At 36.5% G+C, this 22,444-nt stretch overlaps 1 protein-coding gene across 1 annotated transcript in view; it reads left to right on the forward strand.

The window, feature by feature from the left end:
- LOC145991659 (neuronal acetylcholine receptor subunit alpha-9-like) overlaps positions 1–22,444 on the forward strand; it is a 77,920-nt gene that overhangs the window by 42,815 nt on the left and 12,661 nt on the right. The window contains exons 3-4 of the mRNA XM_083127724.1: positions 16,872–17,006; positions 18,056–18,243. Coding sequence (XP_082983850.1) covers positions 16,872–17,006; positions 18,056–18,243 — 323 coding nt within the window. The remainder of the gene's footprint in view (positions 1–16,871; positions 17,007–18,055; positions 18,244–22,444) is intronic.

Raw genomic sequence — 22,444 nt, forward strand, 5'->3', positions numbered from 1 at the left:
ACAAAATTTTCTAATTTTATCGTGGATGCTAATATTTAATATTTTGAACGATGCGCTTGTATTTATATTAACTTTTTACTTTGTTCTGTATATATAAAAAATATATGGTACAGTAGCGAATTTATTTTTGTATTTCAGTCTGGATTGTACCTTGTAGTATTTTGAAAATACATACCCAAATTTTTATCAGAATGGATGTTAGATAATCTGAGATTTATTTCCATGCCGTGTAAATATTTACTAAAAGGAAATATGTTGTGTTACATTGCGCCAAATGGATACGCTGTATTATTTAGAAACCACAATGCTGCAAATTTTGGCGTTCACAAGTGGATAAAAACTTCGTTCGTTTGATATTATACAATTTCATGTCAAGGGCTTTGTACTTTATTCATTATGTGATCATCTTCGTAGCATGCTTGTGATATTTTATTACCACTGATAAACAATCATTGTTATTTTCATATCTAATCATCGAGCCTTGTGCTTACAAAAGACATAAAAGTCAAATTAAACCTCATAGTTTGTAATTAAATATGGATTAAACATTTCTGTAGTCATTTGTGTACTTGAAATTTGAAAGTGCGTTTTTCTAGTTTTTTAGTGATTGGTAGAGTTTGGAATATAAATGCATTTTAGTAGTATCTTAAAAGAGCTTTATAGTGTACTGTAATGTATAATGTGATTTCTTATGTTCATGCAAGTCGTATTATTTTTTGCAAATTGAATGTTTTAATTGCTATCATTGTAAATAGTTTCTGTAGCCTATGCATACATAACACAAGCGCAAAGACGTGCGTGTGAGCTTAAATACTTCTAGCATCATTCATTTTATTTTTTTTAAATTTCGTTTCTACTAAATATATCACTAGAATACAATTTAAACGACCACATTACACGTCTAGTGATCATGTACAAAGATGTTCAACCCCACTGAATTCTACATTATAAACAATATCATTTTCCATTGATTTGCATAAGGAAATATATTGAATTAAACTGTTGGATTGGAAAATCCTGTACTATACAATAAACTGTTCATTGCTATAATCATATATTGTTACCTTTTTTGAATTTGCATATTTTTTCAACAGTATGTATTGAGTTTTGTAGTCAGGTGTAGTAATATGAAGTGGATAAATTTCTATTTCCTCTTTCTAAATGTATGCGAGGTAAATAAGTTGTTGTTAATCTTGCCACTTAACCAAGTATGTGCTTGTACTTTTACATATTGGTTGAATATATCTCGACGGAAATTGCTTTGTATTAACTCAGGTAACTTTATTACAAAATAAAATTTAAACACAGGTTAGAAGTGTTTCTTTTCTGCATAATTCTTACAAAATCTGTGTGATTACATTTAACACTGAGAATATACATTTACAGCCTATACTCACATGTGTATTGCTAAAGTAAAGAATTTGCCAAAATTCCGTGTACAATTTGGGAAACAGCAAATGCCATCCAATACTTATTTGAAGGGCTCGGACGTAAAACATGGTAAGTGACATTTTGATCGTTTTTGAGTTACAAAGTAAAATGTGCCATCCTTCAATTTTCGAGTGAAATTGCCAGGTCATACAATTTGTATTGGACTCAGTGAAGCCTTCTGAATTGATAAACACAACACAAAAATAATTTATCTAAAGCATAGCTTCTAATAACCTTTTTTCTTATTGCACTTAGAAATGACCAAAGTGTCACATACCATGTTTTACACGGGAGCCCTTCATTTCATATACTGTATTTTGAGACTTCAAGAAAAAATTATTAGAACTAACGGAAACTAACGAGAATCAACCTATCTTAATAGTTCTAGGTTTGAGTTGATGGTTTTTGCAAAAAAGTCCGTTTTTAATTGATGTTTTTTTTCTTTATAAAGCCGGCTTATTCGGGAAGAAGTGGGAATTTTTACATTTTACCAATTGCGGCTAACCAATTTCACTTGCAGAGCCAGTTAAGAGTTTATAGCCTCGTAATGTTATATTTGGAACTAGCTAAATAATTTTACATGATGTAGCAACAACGAGAGACATGTCGGCAATTTCTTCTCTGAGTAGAATATCTCTGGAGCAAGGCCGCGCATACCGGTAGAAAGGGAATGGGGGAGATCGAGTGGGCAGAGCGAAGCAGTACACGCTGCTGCGAATGCTAGTAGCTGCAGTCGCTTCCACGTGTTCATTGGATGACCCGTCTCGCGTCACTATTTGCGTAGAGGCTTGATCTCTTGCGCTTGCTCCAGAGATAACTGAGATAGGGTATCCTTTATTTTTGTCCTACGTGCCTACACAGGGGCATATTGGTAACACTGTTGTCTTGTAATCAATGGGTACCAGGTTGGATACTCTTGGAGACATATGGCATAGTAATTCAGATTCCATTTTAAAACTGTTGGCCCAGTCCTGATTAACCTATCTGAGCATTAATAAAATAATTAATTAAATAAATAATAATAATAGACATAAAACACACTTTCATGTGTTTGTGCCGGTGATGTCATAAAAATGAGGCAAATGTTAATATTAAACTATTAGATGTTTCAAGGCAATTAGAAAATTTACAATTCATAATACGTGTGCAGAACTGCATGTATATATACCTAATGTAATACTTACGATCAGTATGCTACTGCAATGGAAATTTAGAGCCCAACGTATCTTATAACTTTGAGTTCTGTTGTTGAAAAATTGCCGGATTTTTTTAATTTAATCTTATGTATATATCTATAACAAAAGAATGAGCCTCCCTGATGGCATAAAGTAATGGCACAGTGGTCCGGGTTCCATTTTCAGCCGTAGGTCCAATCCCAATTAGCATATCTGGGCATAAACAAACACAATTTTAAAGAGGGAATGCTAGGAGTTGCTATACGTCCCGCATTTTCCAGGACAGTTCCGGAAAGGTATAATTTATCCCAGTGTCCTGAAAAATTCTTTGGGGACGCACAAATATCCCTGAGTGGGGTGGGAAAGCAGAAATAATTAATACTATACTTTCATGAAAATTATTTCTATTTAAATGTGTGAACAATATTTCAAATGGTCATTTCACAAAACAAACTTCACATTGAATCGCTTCCTCTCAATAATACAACAGTTGCTGAGTTGCAATAATGTGCAGCAGAGATCTGTTATTTCCTTCTGTTTGTGGTGTTGAATTTAAGTTAATTCCAGTAGCATCGATTGGGTGCCAAAACTCGGGGCGGGCGGGCGGACGACATTTTTCGTAGGTAGACAAGACTTAGCATTAAGACGACATAGTGCGGGGCAAAGAGTCACAAAAGATCGGGGGCAAGTTCATTATGACACCCAAAAGGAAGTGTAAGTTTCAAAGTGAATTTCTGTTTATTAGAAAGTTTAGCGATTATGCTAATTGGACTGTGCATAATAATTATGATGTGCATACATTCTACTTTGTCGGATCTAGAACCCCCACCCCCCAAAGCCTTCTTCTCTTGCTACACAACAAACTTCCGGTGAAGAACGTCAGTGATTTTTACTTATTAAATGTAACAGTCTTAGGAAAGCCGTTTTTTTCTTCTTTGCTTTAAGTGGATTTTTTTGCCGTTTGTGGCCACTCTATTTCTGTTTCTGATTCAGTTTTAGGGTTACCGAGCACTCAACTGCCGGACTGTGGCCCGGTACCGGGCCAAGAGAAAAACTTATGTTTAGTGGCTGACAATTATTTTAAACCCAAGTTTATATTTCCCCCTAAAGAGAAACCGTTTCCTCCGACCACTTCCAATTCCAAATTTTCACAACCCATTTATCTCATGAATACAATGGATACATTTGTCAAAATTACCTAAGTATTACAAAAAAACAGGGCAATATTGTTTAAAACCTAACATGGACCTCTGTATCGTCAAACTCGACTGCGGAAAATAGGGAAACCACAAATGGCCTTCATATTTCTTGGACTAATGTTAAGAACTAAATAAAAAATATGCTCGGCAAGGATATTGGATAAATTTTGAGAACTAACGGGAACTAACGAAAATCAATCGATCTGGATGGTTTTCGGTTCGAAGTTGAATATGGGTCGACAGGGACGTCGGCAGTATTATTCGACCTGGTGGGCAGAAGCTGTTTATTGATAAATTAGGGTGGGCAGTACAAACGTAAGGCATTAGGTGAGTTTGACTAACACGTATCTACCCCCAGTCTCTCTCTCTCTCTCTCTCTCTCTCTCTCTCTCTCTCTCTCTCTCTCTCTCTCTCTCTCTCTCTCGATTTCCCTCTTACCTTCCTTGTGTAGAAAGCAATCTGGACATAAGGAATTCATCAAACCTAATCATCGTATCCAGTAATTCGTATCTTTTTTACATATCATTTGGGCTGTAAGTGTGACCTATTCGAACACACTCAAATGTCAACCTCCCTCCTGAATAGTACATCCTGTAAACTGTATTCTTGTAGGCAAATGAGTCTCTAGCGCCTGTAACCGCAGTCAAGATAATCCTCTTGGCAGTGCCGGATCTACAAAGTTTGGCCCCCACCCCGCAAAATATTACCAAAGACCCCTACTACCTACTTACCTTTACACACACACACACTATATATATATATATATATATATATATATACATACACACACACACACACACATTTATAATGAATGCGTGTGTGCGTGTGTAATTCTTGATCTCATGCTGACTAAGTCACATATAAGGGACAAGAGGGTGATTCAAAAGTCCGTTAACGCCCCCTATAGAAAGGAAAGGAGTTAGGCTGGCTACAATTGGTCGATAGAAACATGTTAGTATTAGGGGGAACTACGTCGGTGTGTTCCAAGCGGACGTGTGCCATATTGCATTCAACTCAAATTTTTTAAACGGGTGATGTGATATATATGACACTGTTTTCTAACACCTGGAAAATGATACATTTGTTACAATCATGCAGTCGTAACATCTTCCTGATTAAAGATTTGTTGAAGAAACCTTCACCATTGCATTTTTCCTGAAATTCTAGCCTCATTTGATTCTAGTCTGACTGCTACGTGGGAAAATCATGGTGGGTGATCTAAGGTCGTAATTTTTCCGGCTTTGTCCCCACATAAAGCGGCTCTATGGGCCACCAAACATAAAATCAAATGGTACCTGGGGGAAGAGGATAAAAGCGGCCGCAGCGTGGTGCTGATCACATCACCTCCAAGATGATCGAAACATATGTAGGGCCCAGATACCTTAATGTACCTTCATGGCACGGTGCTATATACACAGGGAACAAAGTTTCTTTCCACCCCTTCCTTCATCATCTTTGAAATTCATGCAAGTTAATCATAAGAACTGCATAACTGATAGTGAAAATTTATATGTTGGAAGAGAACTTGCAAATAGTGCTAGCCACTAATAATATCAGTTCAGTAATTCTATAGATTTTTTCCAAACCTACAAAACTGTTACATTAAAATTGGGTCACCTCGGTATGGTAGTGTTTGTGATTACTCGTTATTAATTAGAACAAATCAAAAATTGTAATTTTAGAAACATTGCATTATTTGAAGATGACAGTTATGCAAATAAAACTGCCAGAGAATAAAGAAAGTGACACATCAAATTACCAGGGGAGTGATTATCGCAGTGGGTTATGACGCCAGGGGTCCCAGGTTCGAATCCCGGTCTGAGCATGGCTGTTTTTATGAGTGTCCCTTCATAATTTTCATCATCATCATTCATAGTCATCATTGTGATTAAGGGAAGGAAAATGCTTTTATTTGTATATTGTTTATTACTTTGATCATACCCAGGCCGAGATTTATGTGCTGGTCCGGTGTTGACAACATCAAGAACTCACTCCCATCTATGCACAGTTTCAGTTAGTCTATAACCTTTAACCCAAGTCATGCGAGATGGTTAGTTATACTTTTCATACTTCCACATTCCTAATATCTTTTTTTACTTCAATATATGGCTGATTTCAAAGCAATTTTTCCCCATTGAAGGCTGGGAGCTGCAACCCTCCAAATCCTTCTAAATCCTGATTAAGTCTTGATCATATAGCATACCTCATAATTGTGAATATCCAATAAAACTTACTAAGCTTGTTGATTTCTTCCAGTCATAGCAGTGTTAAAAAAAAAAAGTTCTCATAGTGCTTTTAGCTCTCCAATGACAAAATTAAGGAAGTAGAAAGAAAAAGCTTAAATTAATTTCATTCAAGAAGATATTTTCTCTAATCTTTGTAAACTTGCTTATTAGACAAAGGTTTCGCCAAATGACAGCAGAGCTTGTTATGGGATGAAACTTTTGAACTCACGAGTATCTCCAAATTCACAAGTAAAATATACATGGAGTGAGTACCAGCCTACACTTACAGAACCATTTACATTTCCCTAATTGTATATATTTATTTAATTTGATTGGGTGGGCAATCGAGTGGGCACAGCAATTTTTTTCTATGCATTTGCGGAACTAAATAAAATTTTATGACAACTATCGAGAACTAACGAAGAACTAACATCCTGACTAGGTTTGAGGTGGGCAATGGAATTTGGCCGCTCAGGCCAACACATTTCGTCTAAGCATTTATTCAGTGAATAAATTGGAAAAATTTGATAAAATGACTAAATTTTCAACAAAATTGACCCATACTCTCTACATTCTACCAATACGGCCCATTTTTTGAGAAAAATTCAGTGTCAAAATTGGGAAATTTCAAATTGCTTCCATTTTTTAATCGGCGAATAAATTGGATAAATTTTGAGAACTAACGAAAATTTTACGAGAACTATCGAGAACTAACAAAGAAGTAACGTCCTGACTCGGTTTGAGGTGGGCAACGAAATTTGGCCGTTCAGGACAACACATTTCGTCTAAGCATTTATTCAGTGAATACATTGGATAAATTTGATAGAATGACTAAAGTTTCAACAAAATTGACGCATACTCTCTAGATTCTATCAATACGGACCATTTTGTGAGAAAAATTCCGTGTCAAAATTGGGAAATTTCAAATTGCTTCCATTTTCTAATCGGCGAATAAATTGGATAAATTTTGAGAACTAACGAAAATTTTACGAGAATTATCGAGAACTAACAAAGAAGTAACATCCTGAGTAGGTTTGAGGTGGGCAATGGAATTTGGCCGTTCAGGCCGACACATTTTGTCTAAGCATTTATTCAGTGAATAAATTGGATAAATTTGATAAAATGACTAAAGTTTGAACACAATTTACCCATACTCTCTACATTCTACCAATACGGACCATTTTTTGAGAAACATTCCGTGTCAAAATTGGGAAATTTCAAATTGCTTCCATTTTCTAATCGGCGAATAAATTGGATAAATTTTGAGAACTAACGAAAATTTTACGAGAACTATCGATAACTAACGAAGAACTAACGTCCTGACTCGGTTTGAGGTGGGCAACGAAATTTGGCCGTTCAGGACAACACATTTCGTCTAAGCATTTATTCAGTGAAAACATTGGATAAATTTGATAGAATGACTAAAGTTTCAACAAAATTGACGCATACTCTCTAGATTCTATCAATACGGACCATTTTGTGAGAAAAATTCCGTGTCAAAATTGGGAAATTTCAAATTGCTTCCATTTTCTAATCGGCGAATAAATTGGATAAATTTTGAGAACTAACGAAAATTTTACGAGACCTATCGGGGACTAACCAGGAACTAACGTCCTGACTAGGTTTGAGGTGGGCAACGAAATTTGGCCGTTCAGGACAACACATTTCGTCTAAGCATTTAATCAGTGAATAAATTGGATAAATTTGATAAAATGACTAAAGTTTGAACAAAATTGACACATACTCTCCACATTCTACCAATACGGACCATTTTTTGATGTAATTTCCGTGTGAAAACTGGAAAACTGCAAATTACCTCGAAATTTTGTTCGGCGAATAAATTGGATAAATTTTGAGAACTAACGAAAATTTTATGAGAACTAACGGGAACTAACGAAAATCAATCGATCTGGATGGTTTTCGGTTCGAATTTGAATATGGGTCGAAAAAGTGTGAAGTTGGCCCGACCCATTTATTTCCTTAATAGTTTCCATGTATTTTCGGAACTAACGAAAATTTTATAAAAACTATCGAGAACTGCCGAGGAACTAACGTCCTGACTAGCTTTGAGGTGGGCAACGAAATTTGGCCCTTCAGGACAACACATTTCGTCTAAGCATTTATTCAGTGAATAAATTGGATAAATTTGATAAAATGACTTAAGTTTGAACAAAACTTACCCATACTCTCTACATTCTACCAATACGGACCATTTTGTGAGAAAAATTCCGTGTCAAAATTGGGAAATTTCAAATTGCTTCCATTTTCTAATCGGCGAATAAATTGGACAAATTTTGAGAACTAACGAAAAATTTACGAGAACTATCGAGAACTAACGAAGAACTAACGTCCTGACTAGGTTTGAGGTGGGCAACGAAATTTGGCCGTTCAGGACAACACATTTTGTCTAAGCATTTATTCAGTGAATAAATTGGAAAAATTTGATAAAATGACTAAAGTTTGAACAAAATTTACCCATACTCTCTACATTCTACCAATACGGACCATTTTCTGAGAAACATTCCGTGTCAAAATTGGGAAATTTCAAATTGCTTCCATTTTCTAATCGGCGAATAAATTGGATAAATTTTGAGAACTAACGAAAATTTTACGAGAACTATCGAGAACTAACGAAGAACTAACGTCCTGACTTGGTTTGAGGTGGGCAACGAAATTTGGCCGTTCAGGACAACACATTTTGTCTAAGCATTTATTCAGTGAATACATTGGATAAATTTGATAAAATGACTAAAGTTTCAACAAAATTGACCCATACTCTCTAGATTCTATCAATACGGACCATTTTTTGAGAAAAATTCCATGTCAAAATTGGGAAATTTCAAATTGCTTCCATTTTCTAATCGGCGAATAAATTGGATAAATTTTGAGAACTAACGAAAATTTTACGAGAACTAACGGGAACTAACGAAAATCAATCGATCTGGATGGTTTTCGGTTCGAATTTGAATATGGGTCGAAAAAGTGTGAAGTTGGCCCGACCCATTTATTTCCTTAATAGTTTCCATGTATTTTCGGAACTAACGAGAATTTTAAAAAAACTATCGAGAACTGCCGAGGAACTAACGTCCTGACTAGCTTTGAGGCGGGCAACGAAATTTGGCCGTTCAGGGCAACACATTTTGTCTAAGCATTTATTCAGTGAATAAATTGGATAAATTTGATAAAATGACTAAAGTTTGAACAAAATTTACCCATACTCTCTACATTCTAACAATACGGACCATTTTGTGAGAAAATTCCGTGTCAAAATTGGGAAATTTCAAATTGCTTCCATTTTCTAATCTGCGAATAAATTGGATAAATTTTGAGAACTAACGAAAATTTTACGAGAAGTATCGAGGACTAACGAAGAACTAACGTCCTGACTAGGTTTGAGGTGGGCAACGAAATTTGGCCGTTCAGGACAACACATTTCGTCTAAGCATTTATTCAGTGAATAAATTGGATAAATTTGATAAAATGACTAAAGCTTCAACAAAATTGACCCATACTCTCTAGATTCTATCAATACGGACCATTTTTTGAGAAAAATTCCGTGTCAAAATTGGGAAATTTCAAATTGCTTCCATTTTCTAATCGGCGAATATATGGGATAAATTTTGAGAACTAACGAAAATTTTACGAGAACTATCGAGGACTAACGAAGAACTAACGTCCTGACTAGGTTTGAGGTGGGCAACGAAATTTGGCCGTTCAGGACAACACATTTCGTCTAATCATTTATTCAGTGAATAAATTGGATAAATTTGATAAAATGACTAAAGTTTCAATATAATTTACTCATACTCTCTACATTCTACCAATACGGACCATTTTTTGATAAAATATCCGTGTTAAAACTGGAAAACTGCAAATTACCTCGATTTTTTGTTCGGCGAATAAATTGGATAAATTTTGAGAACTAACGAAAATGTTATGAGAACTAACGGGAACTAACGAAAATCAATCGATCTGGATGGTTTTCGGTTCGAATTTGAATATGGGTCGAAAAAGTGTGAAGTTGGCCGACCCATTTATTTCCTTAATAGTTTCCATGTATTTTCGGAACTAACGAAAATTTTACGAGAACTATCGAGGACTAACGAAGAACTAACGTCCTGACTAGGTTTGAGGTGGGCAACGAAATTTGGCCGTTCAGGACAACACATTTCGTCTAAGCATTTATTCAGTGAATAAATTGGATAAATTTGATAAAATGACTAAAGCTTCAACAAAATTGACCCATACTCTCTAGATTCTATCAATACGGACCATTTTTTGAGAAAAATTCCGTGTCAAAATTGGGAAATTTCAAATTGCTTCCATTTTCTAATCGGCGAATAAATTGGATAAATTTTGAGAACTAACGAAAATTTTAAGAGAACTATCGAGGACTAACGAAGAACTAACGTCCTGACTAGGCTTGAGGTGGGCAACGAAATTTGGCCGTTCAGGACAACACATTTCGTCTAATCATTTAGTCAGTGAATAAATTGGATAAATTTGATAAAATGACTAAAGTTTCAATATAATTTACTCATACTCTCTACATTCTACCAATACGGACCATTTTTTGATAAAATATCCGTGTTAAAACTGGAAAACTGCAAATTATTTCGATTTTTTGTTCGGCGAATAAATTGGATAAATTTTGAGAACTAACGAAAATTTTAGGAGAACTAACGGGAACTAACGAAAATCAATCGATCTGGATGGTTTTCGGTTCGAATTTGAATATGGGTCGAAAAAGTGTGAATTTGGCCCAACCCATTTATTTCCTTAATAGTTTCCATGTATTTTCGGAATTAACGAAAATTTTATAAAAATTATCGAGAACTGCCGAGGAACTAACGTCCTGACTAGCTTTGAGGTGGGCAACGAAATTTGGCCGTTCAGGCCAGCACATTATGTCTAAGCATTTATTCAGTGAATAAATTGGATAAATTTGATAAAATGACTAAAGTTTGAACAAAATTTACCCATACTCTCTACATTCTAACATTACGGACCATTTTGTGAGAAAATTCCGTGTCAAAATTGGGAAATTTCAAATTGCTTCCATTTTCTAATCGGCGAATAAATTGGATAAATTTTGAGAACTAACGAAAATTTTACGAGAACTATCGAGGACTAACGAAGAACTAACGTCCTGACTAGGTTTGAGGTGGGCAACGAAATTTGGCCGTTCAGGACAACACATTTCGTCTAATCATTTATTCAGTGAATAAATTGGATAAATTTGATAAAATGACTAAAGTTTCAATATAATTTACTCATACTCTCTACATTCTACCAATACGGACCATTTTTTGATAAAATATCCGTGTTAAAACTGGAAAACTGCAAATTACCTCGATTTTTTGTTCGGCGAATAAATTGGATAAATTTTGAGAACTAACGAAAATGTTATGAGAACTAACGGGAACTAACGAAAATCAATCGATCTGGATGGTTTTCGGTTCGAATTTGAATATGGGTCGAAAAAGTGTGAAGTTGGCCGACCCATTTATTTCCTTAATAGTTTCCATGTATTTTCGGAACTAACGAAAATTTTACGAGAACTATCGAGGACTAACGAAGAACTAACGTCCTAACTAGGTTTGAGGTGGGCAACGAAATTTGGCCGTTCAGGACAACACATTTCGTCTAAGCATTTATTCAGTGAATAAATTGGATAAATTTGATAAAATGACTAAAGCTTCAACAAAATTGACCCATACTCTCTAGATTCTATCAATACGGACCATTTTTTGAGAAAAATTCCGTGTCAAAATTGGGAAATTTCAAATTGCTTCCATTTTCTAATCGGCGAATAAATTGGATAAATTTTGAGAACTAACGAAAATTTTAAGAGAACTATCGAGGACTAACGAAGAACTAACGTCCTGACTAGGTTTGAGGTGGGCAACGAAATTTGGCCGTTCAGGACAACACATTTCGTCTAATCATTTATTCAGTGAATAAATTGGATAAATTTGATAAAATGACTAAAGTTTCAATATAATTTACTCATACTCTCTACATTCTACCAATACGGACCATTTTTTGATAAAATATCCGTGTTAAAACTGGAAAACTGCAAATTACCTCGATTTTTTGTTCGGCGAATAAATTGGATAAATTTTGAGAACTAACGAAAATGTTATGAGAACTAACGGGAACTAACGAAAATCAATCGATCTGGATGGTTTTCGGTTCGAATTTGAATATGGGTCGAAAAAGTGTGAAGTTGGCCCAACCCATTTATTTCCTTAATAGTTTCTATGTATTTTCGGAACTAACGAAAATTTTATGAGAACTATCGAGAACTAACGAAGAACTAACGTCCTGACTAGTTTTGAAGTGGGCAACGCGAATGGGTCGGGTCAACTTCACGGGGGTCGAAAACCCCGCGTTCTTGTGGACGAATGAATCGGAGTTGCCAGTCGACAAAGTATTTTGTAGAAGGGAGATAATTAAGGACAAGTAGAAAAGACGTCAGCATACATCCCAGAACACTTCAAAAGCTAAACTACCGTACATCACTTTGCAATGTCTGGCGGGAGGGAGGGGTGCTCATTCGAATCCCATTGTAAGCATTGTGTTTTATTATGTTTTTCTTTTATCATTCATTCATATCGTCGGGTCAACAATCAACACCCATGCTATGGAACTCAAAGGAAATGTTGATCCCGAAAGGAGATAAACAGATACTCTCATACTCTGAGAACTGTGCGAAACTTGCAAATTGTTCACATATTTTCCCCTCGACACAGTTACTGTTCATTCTGGTCCTCACCTCCCTATACGAAAAAAAAACCTTGCTAGTGTAACTTTAACCTCACATAAATATTTTATATGTGATAGTTTACGCGTATATTAAATATGATCTTCCACCACTGCATATTCTTGCCCTCCTCTCTGATTCCTGTATCACTTTTTATAATGTATTTTTATTGCAACCCAACAGTGATCTATCTACGCGTGGCTGCTAAATGCTGCTAAGCTAAGCATTCCAGAAAAAAATATGTTGACTACTGTCAACACTGCATACGCTGTCAAAATCTTGGGTAGAGTCCAGCACAGATATTTCTGCCGTGCGATGCGCGATACAACTCAAGAAGCAGTGTTGCTAATGGAGCAGATAGAAAAATCGCTGCAGTGCGCCGATGCACAGCTGTTACGTACAACAAGAAAATTAGAGAATTCAGGTCTATCTAACGTTGAGTTTTAAACGTCATGCATTATACCAGGACTAGGATTTATATGTACTAACAAGTGGCTTTGTATGTAGCTACATACATATGGACTAAAAATTCGCAAAATATGAACTAACACATACGTAAAATTACAAAAAAATGCTGCAAAGAAGACTTCTTCATACGATTCCTTATTTGAGTGACTTCAAACAAAATAAAAAAAAATATTATTTTCCATTGCATTATTGCACTGGTGGCGTTCTAACTGTTCACTCCCAAAACCCGTATACACTGGTACGGAACTGCAACGGCAGATAATAACATGCCAACGTGTTAAACCGCGACAATTGGACCACAACACTCCGCCTCAAGCAGTATTATTATTTCCTCTCTGTGATCGGCGACAGTCGGTTGCCTTTGTTGTACATTTACAAAAGATGCCGGCTTCCAAAACAATAACAACATATACTGCCACTAGACGATAAGCTGCGCGGCTTTTTCTTTTGCTATGAACCAGGGCCGGCGCTAGTCATTTTGCCTCCCTGGGCGGTGGCAGCAGATGCCGCTCCATTTCGAATCCCCCCCCCCCCCCCGTCATTACGCAGGAACGGGAAATCGAAAATCAATACATTCCTAAGTAAAACATCAAAATATAAAATAAATAATGAGACTTCTTATGCTATTTCAATACTATTAAGCGCAAAATAATATCTCGCTCGACCACAGTTTTCAATAGGCTTATTTTTTTCTTCTCTTCAAATTTTGCCGCCCTTAAAATTTGCCGCTCGGGGGGGGGGGGGTTGCACGGTTCGCCCTCCCCTTCCGCCGGCCCTGCTATGAACTCTGTCACCTATCAAAGCATGGCAATTTTAACACAGAAAACAATATGCATCGCATTAAGCAGCAAAAATGACCGCCTCCTCTATGCCATTTCTACAAAAACACGTGCCGGAGCCAAGAGTTGAAATGCTGTTAGAGCCACATAATTTATTTATTTTGAACAATTCCAATATTATGAAATATGAACAATTTGTGAATTAAACCTGTTGAAATATGTAAAAATAAGTATATTTTCCTTAAATATGAAAAAGTAAGTATTTATTAAAGTTAGAAATATGGAAAAATATTGACAATAAAATGTACCTTAAATCACTACAAACATTACTATTCGCAAAGATATCACAAAATTTCAGCGATATTTCGTCAAACTAAAAGTATGTTTTGACCTATAAATCCTAGCCCTGATTATAACCAATAGATAACATTGAACACAGCTATGGGTTCGGTAAATTGTCTACAGTTCAGAAGCACTCGTGCACAACGTCAAACCGGTCAAATACTTTGTGCTTCCAATCCAACAAAACTCACCATCACTTTACCTGCCTTTCCCCTTCCGTGACAGAAATAGTGCTTCATTATTACAGTTGGAAACACTAGTTACTAGCTAGCCAATGAACATGCACTGCATAAAAGAAGCAACCACTACGCCGTGCTATATTGCCACATTACCGTCCCTGCCGAACGGTGGGAACCGCGAGCTGGAGCGCTATTCAGTTATTTTCAATTATGTTTGCGCGAGTGTGTCCAGGAATGGAATGACAATATGGCAACAATAGCGAAGGTTGGCGAGCATGGTAGAACACGTGATGCTAAGAGAGAGGGAGACGAAACGAAAATTGGTATCTACGCAACGGCAACGATATGTGTTTTGTACTCTACCCTCTATGCTTAGAACCGGGAAAGAAGTGAGAGAGACGGTAAGCGCGGGCAGACCCAAACACGTGGTCGGGGCTGATATGAGCCAATGGGGTTACCTTCCGAATTTCTAGGGTACCAAGCAGAAGAAACAGCGTCTTTCTGCGGAAATCGGCAGGAACGCGGATCGGGTGGGTGCCGAAGTCACAATCGGGATCATTCGGGACTGCCTTCAGGAAGGCAGCAGCGTGTTCTTGCGGAAATCGGAATTTCTTGCAGTGGAACTGCTTTCGGAGCGATAATTGTTGAATTGTCATGTTCGGGGAAGACGAAAAAATGTTTATTTTTTCTTACTGTGTTGTGGGTACGCAGTGCGTACCTTGCGTATGCTGAATCCACGCCGCTGCAACCTACTTGCATATTTGTTAGTGTAGAATATTAAAAGGTCAATTACCTTCTCTCTTGGTCTTAAATAATTTATATTTCATAATTTAAAAATTCACTATTACAATAAATTTATTATTAAGAAAAGGGGCAGTGTTTTATCTGTCCCCATCCGTCACACAAAATTGTTCTCTTGTAGCTATAAATCTGGTAAAGTATTTTGAGTGTAGTTATGTTTAATTAACAGCGCTGTTTCATAATTCTTTGTACAGAAACTGTAAGACAAATATTGCTTATCAGTAGAATAGTTACTTTAATGCCAAAAATTTAGTCTGAGTATCCCACCCATGACGATGGAATGCCTCTTTGCTCTTAGACTGATCTTAACAACGACGATACGATTAATTGATGATACCAGTGGTGGCGATTAGGATGGCAGTTACCCCACTCACCCACTTTTTGCCCCGCAACATGGCCTCGTAATGCTAAGCCATGTCTAGCAAGAGAAAGTAAACTGTCCTTGCTCCCCCAGTTTTGGCACCGCTACTGGATGATATGTATTAGGAAATATATTTTCTTTATGTTCAAATAAAATTTTATTAAATTTTAATATAATGTGGCTGTTCTGTCAGCATTTTAGAACGTGAATTCACCATGCAAGGCAAAAGTCACTTTAAACATTACATGGAACTAATTGTGTATAAATATCCTCGACAACATTTCTTTCGTTTCATAATGCACATTTGTAGTAACAACTTCTTATTTTCTTCTTATGCATGGATAAAAGGTAAAGCTACCCCCCGTAATTGCAACATCCCGTGAAAACATGTGGGGTCTGGTGCGGGGCACACCCAGCTCGCAACAAATGCTAAGAACTGTAAACCTGGACTTCCTAACCTAACAATTCCGCTTGGTGGTTAGGTTAGGAGGGCTAAGTTTAAAGCTCTTAGCATTTAATTTTAACGTTTGTTGCAAGTTGGGAGTTGGGTGTGCCCTGCACCAGACCTGAAAGCATATGAGGGGATATGGAGAAAGGGCTCCACACATTCAAAATCTGTCATTTGTGGAGATGATGTAATCAGCACTATGCTCCTCTCAGATACCTGTAACGGCTGGCTGAACCCCACAGCCATCAGGGCATGGCTAGAAAAATTCCCCAGGAATCGAATCTGGGTCTTCCAGGTGCGAGTCAGTCGCATGCTATCAATTGGAGAACCATGGTGCCCTATGTATGCATAGTTACTTTTGACAAATGTAGTAGCGGGACCTATCCGATGGGGTGGTGGTAGCATCCTTGTCTTGTAAGGGGTCTTAGGTTTGATGCCTGGTGTAAGCATCACAGGGGTACAGATGTTACTTTAAACTATAGATCCAGTCTCGATTAACCTTTCTGTGCATAAAGAGAACTTAAAACAAATTCAATTAAAAATGCATAGTGGTTGCATCCTAGAAGTTACTAGCTTCCTCTGTTTTCATACATCATCAATGTTGCACCATTTATGAAGTGTTCTCAATTCTTCTGCATTAATGTCGCATTTTCGAAGGAAGTTCTCATGTGATATTAACAGTTCCTGTTTCTTGCAGCCCTGCTTGTGTTTGTGGTGCCGGCTGATTCTGGGGAGAAGGTGACGCTGGGCATCAGTGCTATGCTCAACATGATAGTCTTCTTCATGAATATGAGGGAAGATCTGCCCCCAAGCGAAGAAACCCCTTTGATAAGTAAGCATTCATTCTCTATGCTACAAAAAGTTGTCTTGTCTAAGACCAGTAATTTCCGGAAATATCCAGTTAACGTAAAAAAAGAAGACCATTACAGTTTTTAAGTATTAACAGTCATTACATAGTTAACTTAATTAATGTAATTTTAATGATTCAGTTTTAAAATATATATTTACAGTACACACAACTGCATTTTATAATCATTATTTGTCTTTATGTATAATAAAAATATTCAAATTTAAATATCTAAACGGTTGTCTCACATTTTTGTAAATTAACACATTTTAACAATAGAATATTGAATATATTCCGTAACTTAGAATAATAATCTCAATTAACATATTGTCTTATGGATAGTTTTCTGTTGATTATTTTTCTTTCTTCATAATTATTAGTGTACATCTTCTTTCTCATTTTTTTTTTGCAGAAAAGTTGTTTCTATTCAGGCACTCCACACTTTTCCCGTTTCCCCCTCTATTATCTCTATCTCCCATCCACCCCTACTGCCAGATCTCTCTTCATATCTACCTAGGTATATATTTTTATGTATTCGTTTATAATTACATGCACATGGTTCAGTGAAAAAAATAATACTGTGCTCAAAGTAAATTTCCTAGATGTAGGAATGGTTGTATGATTGATTTGTTTGTTCTTTCTCGCATTTCTGCCCCTTTTGGCTAATTGCGAAGATGAGGATGAGCCGACGATATGATGAAATTGATGAAGGGACACACAAAGAACACTCATACCCAAGCTGGGATTCGAACCCGGGATCACTGGTGTCGTAGCGCAGTGAATGCTTATGTGATTCAATGTTGAAAGTATGAAATAGGTAGGGAATGCTTACATAAAAATTTGAATTAAACTAAGAAGGTTAGTCGTTCTATTTTTCCTCAGAAACAAAATTATTTTTGTTCTTGTAACATGTTACTTTTATTCTTATAAGCTAAAAGAGACAAAAATATGTTTTCTTGAAATATTATTTTTGCACTCATGTTCATATTTCAGTATAAAAATTCTCCAAATGAAACTTTTCTTTCTTTTTCGAGGCATGTACTACGCAGTGTGCATCTGCTTGGTGGCCGCTGCCACCGGAATGGCGGTGCTTGTGCTGAACCTCCACTACAAAGGAAACCGAGGGATGAGGGTGCCCCGCTTCGTGCGGTACGTGGTGCTCAACCTCATGGCCAGAATGGTCTTCATGGGCGGCAGGAAGGAGAGGAAAAGAAGCCACAAGGTAGGCAGAAGAAGGATGTTTAGTAAATATTGGAACACATTGCTTCATAAAGAATGTGTAGCTTGTAGAGTTCAGGGATCCTTGTTTTTTTCTAAATCATTATTTTAGAAATTCATCACCCAGTCTATTCAACAGTCACGATGTTGAAGTTGCAATGTTAATAAGGAAAATAATATTCCGTTAACCCTAAGGGAAAGTGACACTCGGACAAGTTTAGAAGTAATTTTTGCTCAATAAACCATTTTCAAGATGAATTATTTAATCAAATAATTACAAGTAAGTTTCAATTTTATTTAAGATATAACTAACTAGTTTTACAAAAAAAAGTTGTGTGAATTATTTTCAATACATTTAGAAAAATATCTCGGGGCTCCTGGAGAGAGAGGGGGTTGGGTTACTTTGATATAAAAATAAGCAAGTCTCTTAGAATTGGTACAAAGATGTACTTGGTAAACAGATGAAAGAGTCCATGCTAGGGTTACCAGATCGCTGTAAGGGAAATGTAGGACATGCTGTCCCAAAATGTAGGACATTAAGTCAAAATGTAGGACACACAACTTTCTCAATAAATAATACATATTACTATAGAACACGTTAGGAAATAGTTGAAAAATGACACTTTTCAGTTTTTTTTAAAAAAAAAATTCCCAACGAATGTTTAAATGCAAAATTTCAAAACTTGCAATCATGCTAATCAATGCACCTCTTAATACTTGTTTTAAGTGGTACTCCTCAGAGGAGACAATTTTTATCAAAATTTCAGGTTTAGTCAAACTATATATTGATGTTAGAGTGGACAGTCAAACTCGTTGAAATTATAGGGACCAATACCAAACATTTTACAGACTTTGTGAAAAAACAATTCTCTCCTGAGTCTGTTGAGTTGATGGTAATGAAAGTACTCTCTCAACATTTGAATTATGACCTGTAATGGCAAACAAATATTCAGCAATTACAGTAATTTAAAATTGTTTCATCTTGGGTAGTTTTTAGTTCAATAACAGGGTGTCTACCAAAATAATACATCCAGAAATCTTGACTTTTTCTGGACTTTTCTAGATCCTACTTAGGTAAAGTTGGAAATTAGTAATTAAGAAAATAAATATTTCTTTAATGAAAATCCATACAAAAGGGCCAGTTGAGATGAAAACTGAAGCTGAATTTAAGAAGAGAATTAGATCTGCTATTTCGTATTATTGCATCCTGAACTGTGTTTGGCAGACAAGCGAGGCTTTGGCGTCTGGACTCACAGCCAGTATAATCTTATGTGGGGCTTGTGTCGGTTGTTTCTATATGTTTATGACTATCCATTCAACCATCATTCATCCTCATCTTCTCGATTAGCCAATGGGACAGAAAAATGTGGAGTAAAATAAACTAAATCAACCAATCAATTGCAAAAATTCTTCACCTCAAGAATAAAGCCCCTATCACACGGAACTGGATTTCTAGTAGGAATGCCCTAGTTGGCGCTGAACTAACTTTCTAGGTAGCAATCATGCAGGGACGGCGACAGGGGTGGGCACGGGTGGGCAAGCGCCCACCCAAAAATTCCTGTGCCCACCCGATTGCCCACCCAATCAAATTCACAAAGTACACATACTTGGAGATATGTGAATGTTGCAATAAATAAGTGTACTCTGGTGTTTATTACATGTATATTTTACTAACGAATATAATCTATACTAAAAATGTTCACATATCATCATCCCATACAAAGCTGATTTAACTTTGTCAGAAAGCAAAAGGAATTACTAGAGATCTTGAAACAAGAAAACTGTGACCAATTGAATACTTCTATGATTAGAAGCAGCTAGTGGGCTTAGGAGGCGCAAAATTATGCAGGGTATGGTCAAAATGAGATCAGGGTTTAGGGTGAGGTTGAGGGCTGCAGCTCCGGGCCTTCACTGGGGGAAAACCACTTTGAATAGTACCACATAGAGAAAAATATTGGTACTTCGGATGTGATGAAAAAATGTCGAAATACGTATAACTAACCACCTCGTGTAGCTTGGCGAAAATATATAACTGAAACTGTGGAGGGGATTGGTGTTGTAAGCTCCGGGTCTTCACATATATACATTTCGGCCTGCGTATGATTAAATTAATCTCTAAATAAACAAATAAAAACCTCAGCTTTGCTTCCTCCAGTAACAAAATAAATTATTTCGACTTTTTAATTAGGTCTACTTTGAAATTCGTTCTACTAATAAGAAGCAATCACAATAACCACTATAATACTGAGGTATATTCATTTTGATGTAACAGTTATGGGTTTGGAAAAAGCAACAGAATTATTGAATTGATAATGGGTGGCTAATTCTGTTTAGAAATCCTAGTTCCACACATAAATTTTGCCTATCAGTTACGTAATCATGCGATTTTTCTTGCGATTAACTTATGTAGAATTAAAAGAAGAAGAAAAGCTTTGTTTTCATGGCGTCAGAGAACTAATCAGTCACGATGAGAATCGTTTAAACTTTAGAAGCATCAGAGGTTTAGCCGAAAAGATCAACAGAATATTTAGATGCAGATGAAGTAAAGAAGAAAAGGTATGTCACGAAGTATCCATAAGAAAATCTTGTTTATTTGTTTTTATGTCGAATGTTATGCTCAGATAGGCTAATCGGGACTATGCCTACAGTTTAAAGTGGAGTCTGAACCAGTGTTCATTGTGCTTCCACCAGGAGAGGGGGCAGTAGATGAACCTCTTCATTATAAGGCGACAACGTTATGCCATTGGAGAAAAAAATATACAGAAAGAATTCGATATTATGACAATAGAAGATGAGTTCATTTAAGAGGGTGTATTACCAGAGACAATATTTGAGACTTTCGGAAAACAACGTTATTTTTCACGGAGTTAGCTGCCTTGATCCAACAATGAAACACTGTGAAATTGAAACTACCACCTCAACTTTCGAAGTGGTATGAACTAATGAAATTCCACTTTTGGAAGAGTAAGTTGTTGCTCATTCGACTGATTTGTTCTATGTGAAGTCACTTTTCTGCTAATTTTGGCTAATGACGACAATGAGGTTCAATGGTGATTAGGTGAAAGTGACGAAGGGGAGAAAACAAATACACGCAGACATTGAAAATACAACCCCCCACAAATTATTATTTTGACTGTGGTTCCAGGCGCCAGAGACTCGTTCGCCTGCAAGATTAAAGTTTCCAGGATAGATGTTGACATTTGAGCCCTTTCGAAAAGTTACCGGTATAGTGACCAATTTCGATGAATTCCTTGTGTCCAAAATCACATTCTACAAAATATAAACTGTTTGTTACCTCAGTGTATGTGTTCATCTAACCCTACGTGTATCACTTCTCCCGCATGATTAACGAAGATTACTTCAGAAACAGAATAACTACTTAGCTAACAGATTTTTCAATGTTACTTGACTATTACTTTTGGGCGATCTTTTGTCAAAATAGCCTTTCATAAGCCTGGGGATACTTTATGCAGAATGAAAAAAGAATTGGCTTTTCCGTGTGTGTGTGTTTACATTCCCAATAAGACATTACTTTTAATCCAAATATCCGATGGCGGCGATTAGGAGGAGCAAGGGGGGAAGTTCCCCCGCCACATTTTGCTACTTGTTACACCCGGCCTCTTAATGCTACCAAAGAAGTAAACTGTCCTTGCCGAGAGGTTTTGGCACACGATAGCCGGTATTGCAAACATTCAGATACATTTGTCAGTTGTAATGACCTTGTAAGCCAAGAAGAGTGGTCATTATCCCCCAAGTTTCAGTCATAATCTCATATGATGAAAATAATGTGATCAGGAACATGGATTTAAACACAATTTCTATCAGTGTCGCCTAATATATAAAGTGGAGTAGGTATGAGCCTTGTATTTTTGCACTTGAAGGACAAAATGTGATTAGAATGTATGGCTGCGCACACACAAACACTTCCTTGAAGTAATTGTGTCCATCGGAGACAAAGAAGTAGAACAAGATGCGAGAATAGATTAGAAAAGGAAGAGGGAAGATACCAAACACACACACACATACAGTACATGTGATGTGTGTGTGCATGGCAGTTAAGAGAAACATTTGAAGAATGGAACGAGAGAAAGTGAAAGGGAGAAAGATGTAACAAGCTGAGAAAGAATGATATAAGAAGGCATTAGGGAGTAAAACAGAAAAGATGAAGAGGAAAGGGAAAACAGAAGGGAACTCGGGAGTGTAAG

This window comes from Lepisma saccharinum, chromosome 8, assembly GCF_977018435.1.
Source record: "Lepisma saccharinum chromosome 8, izLepSacc3.1, whole genome shotgun sequence".
NCBI lineage: Eukaryota > Metazoa > Arthropoda > Insecta > Zygentoma > Lepismatidae > Lepisma > Lepisma saccharinum.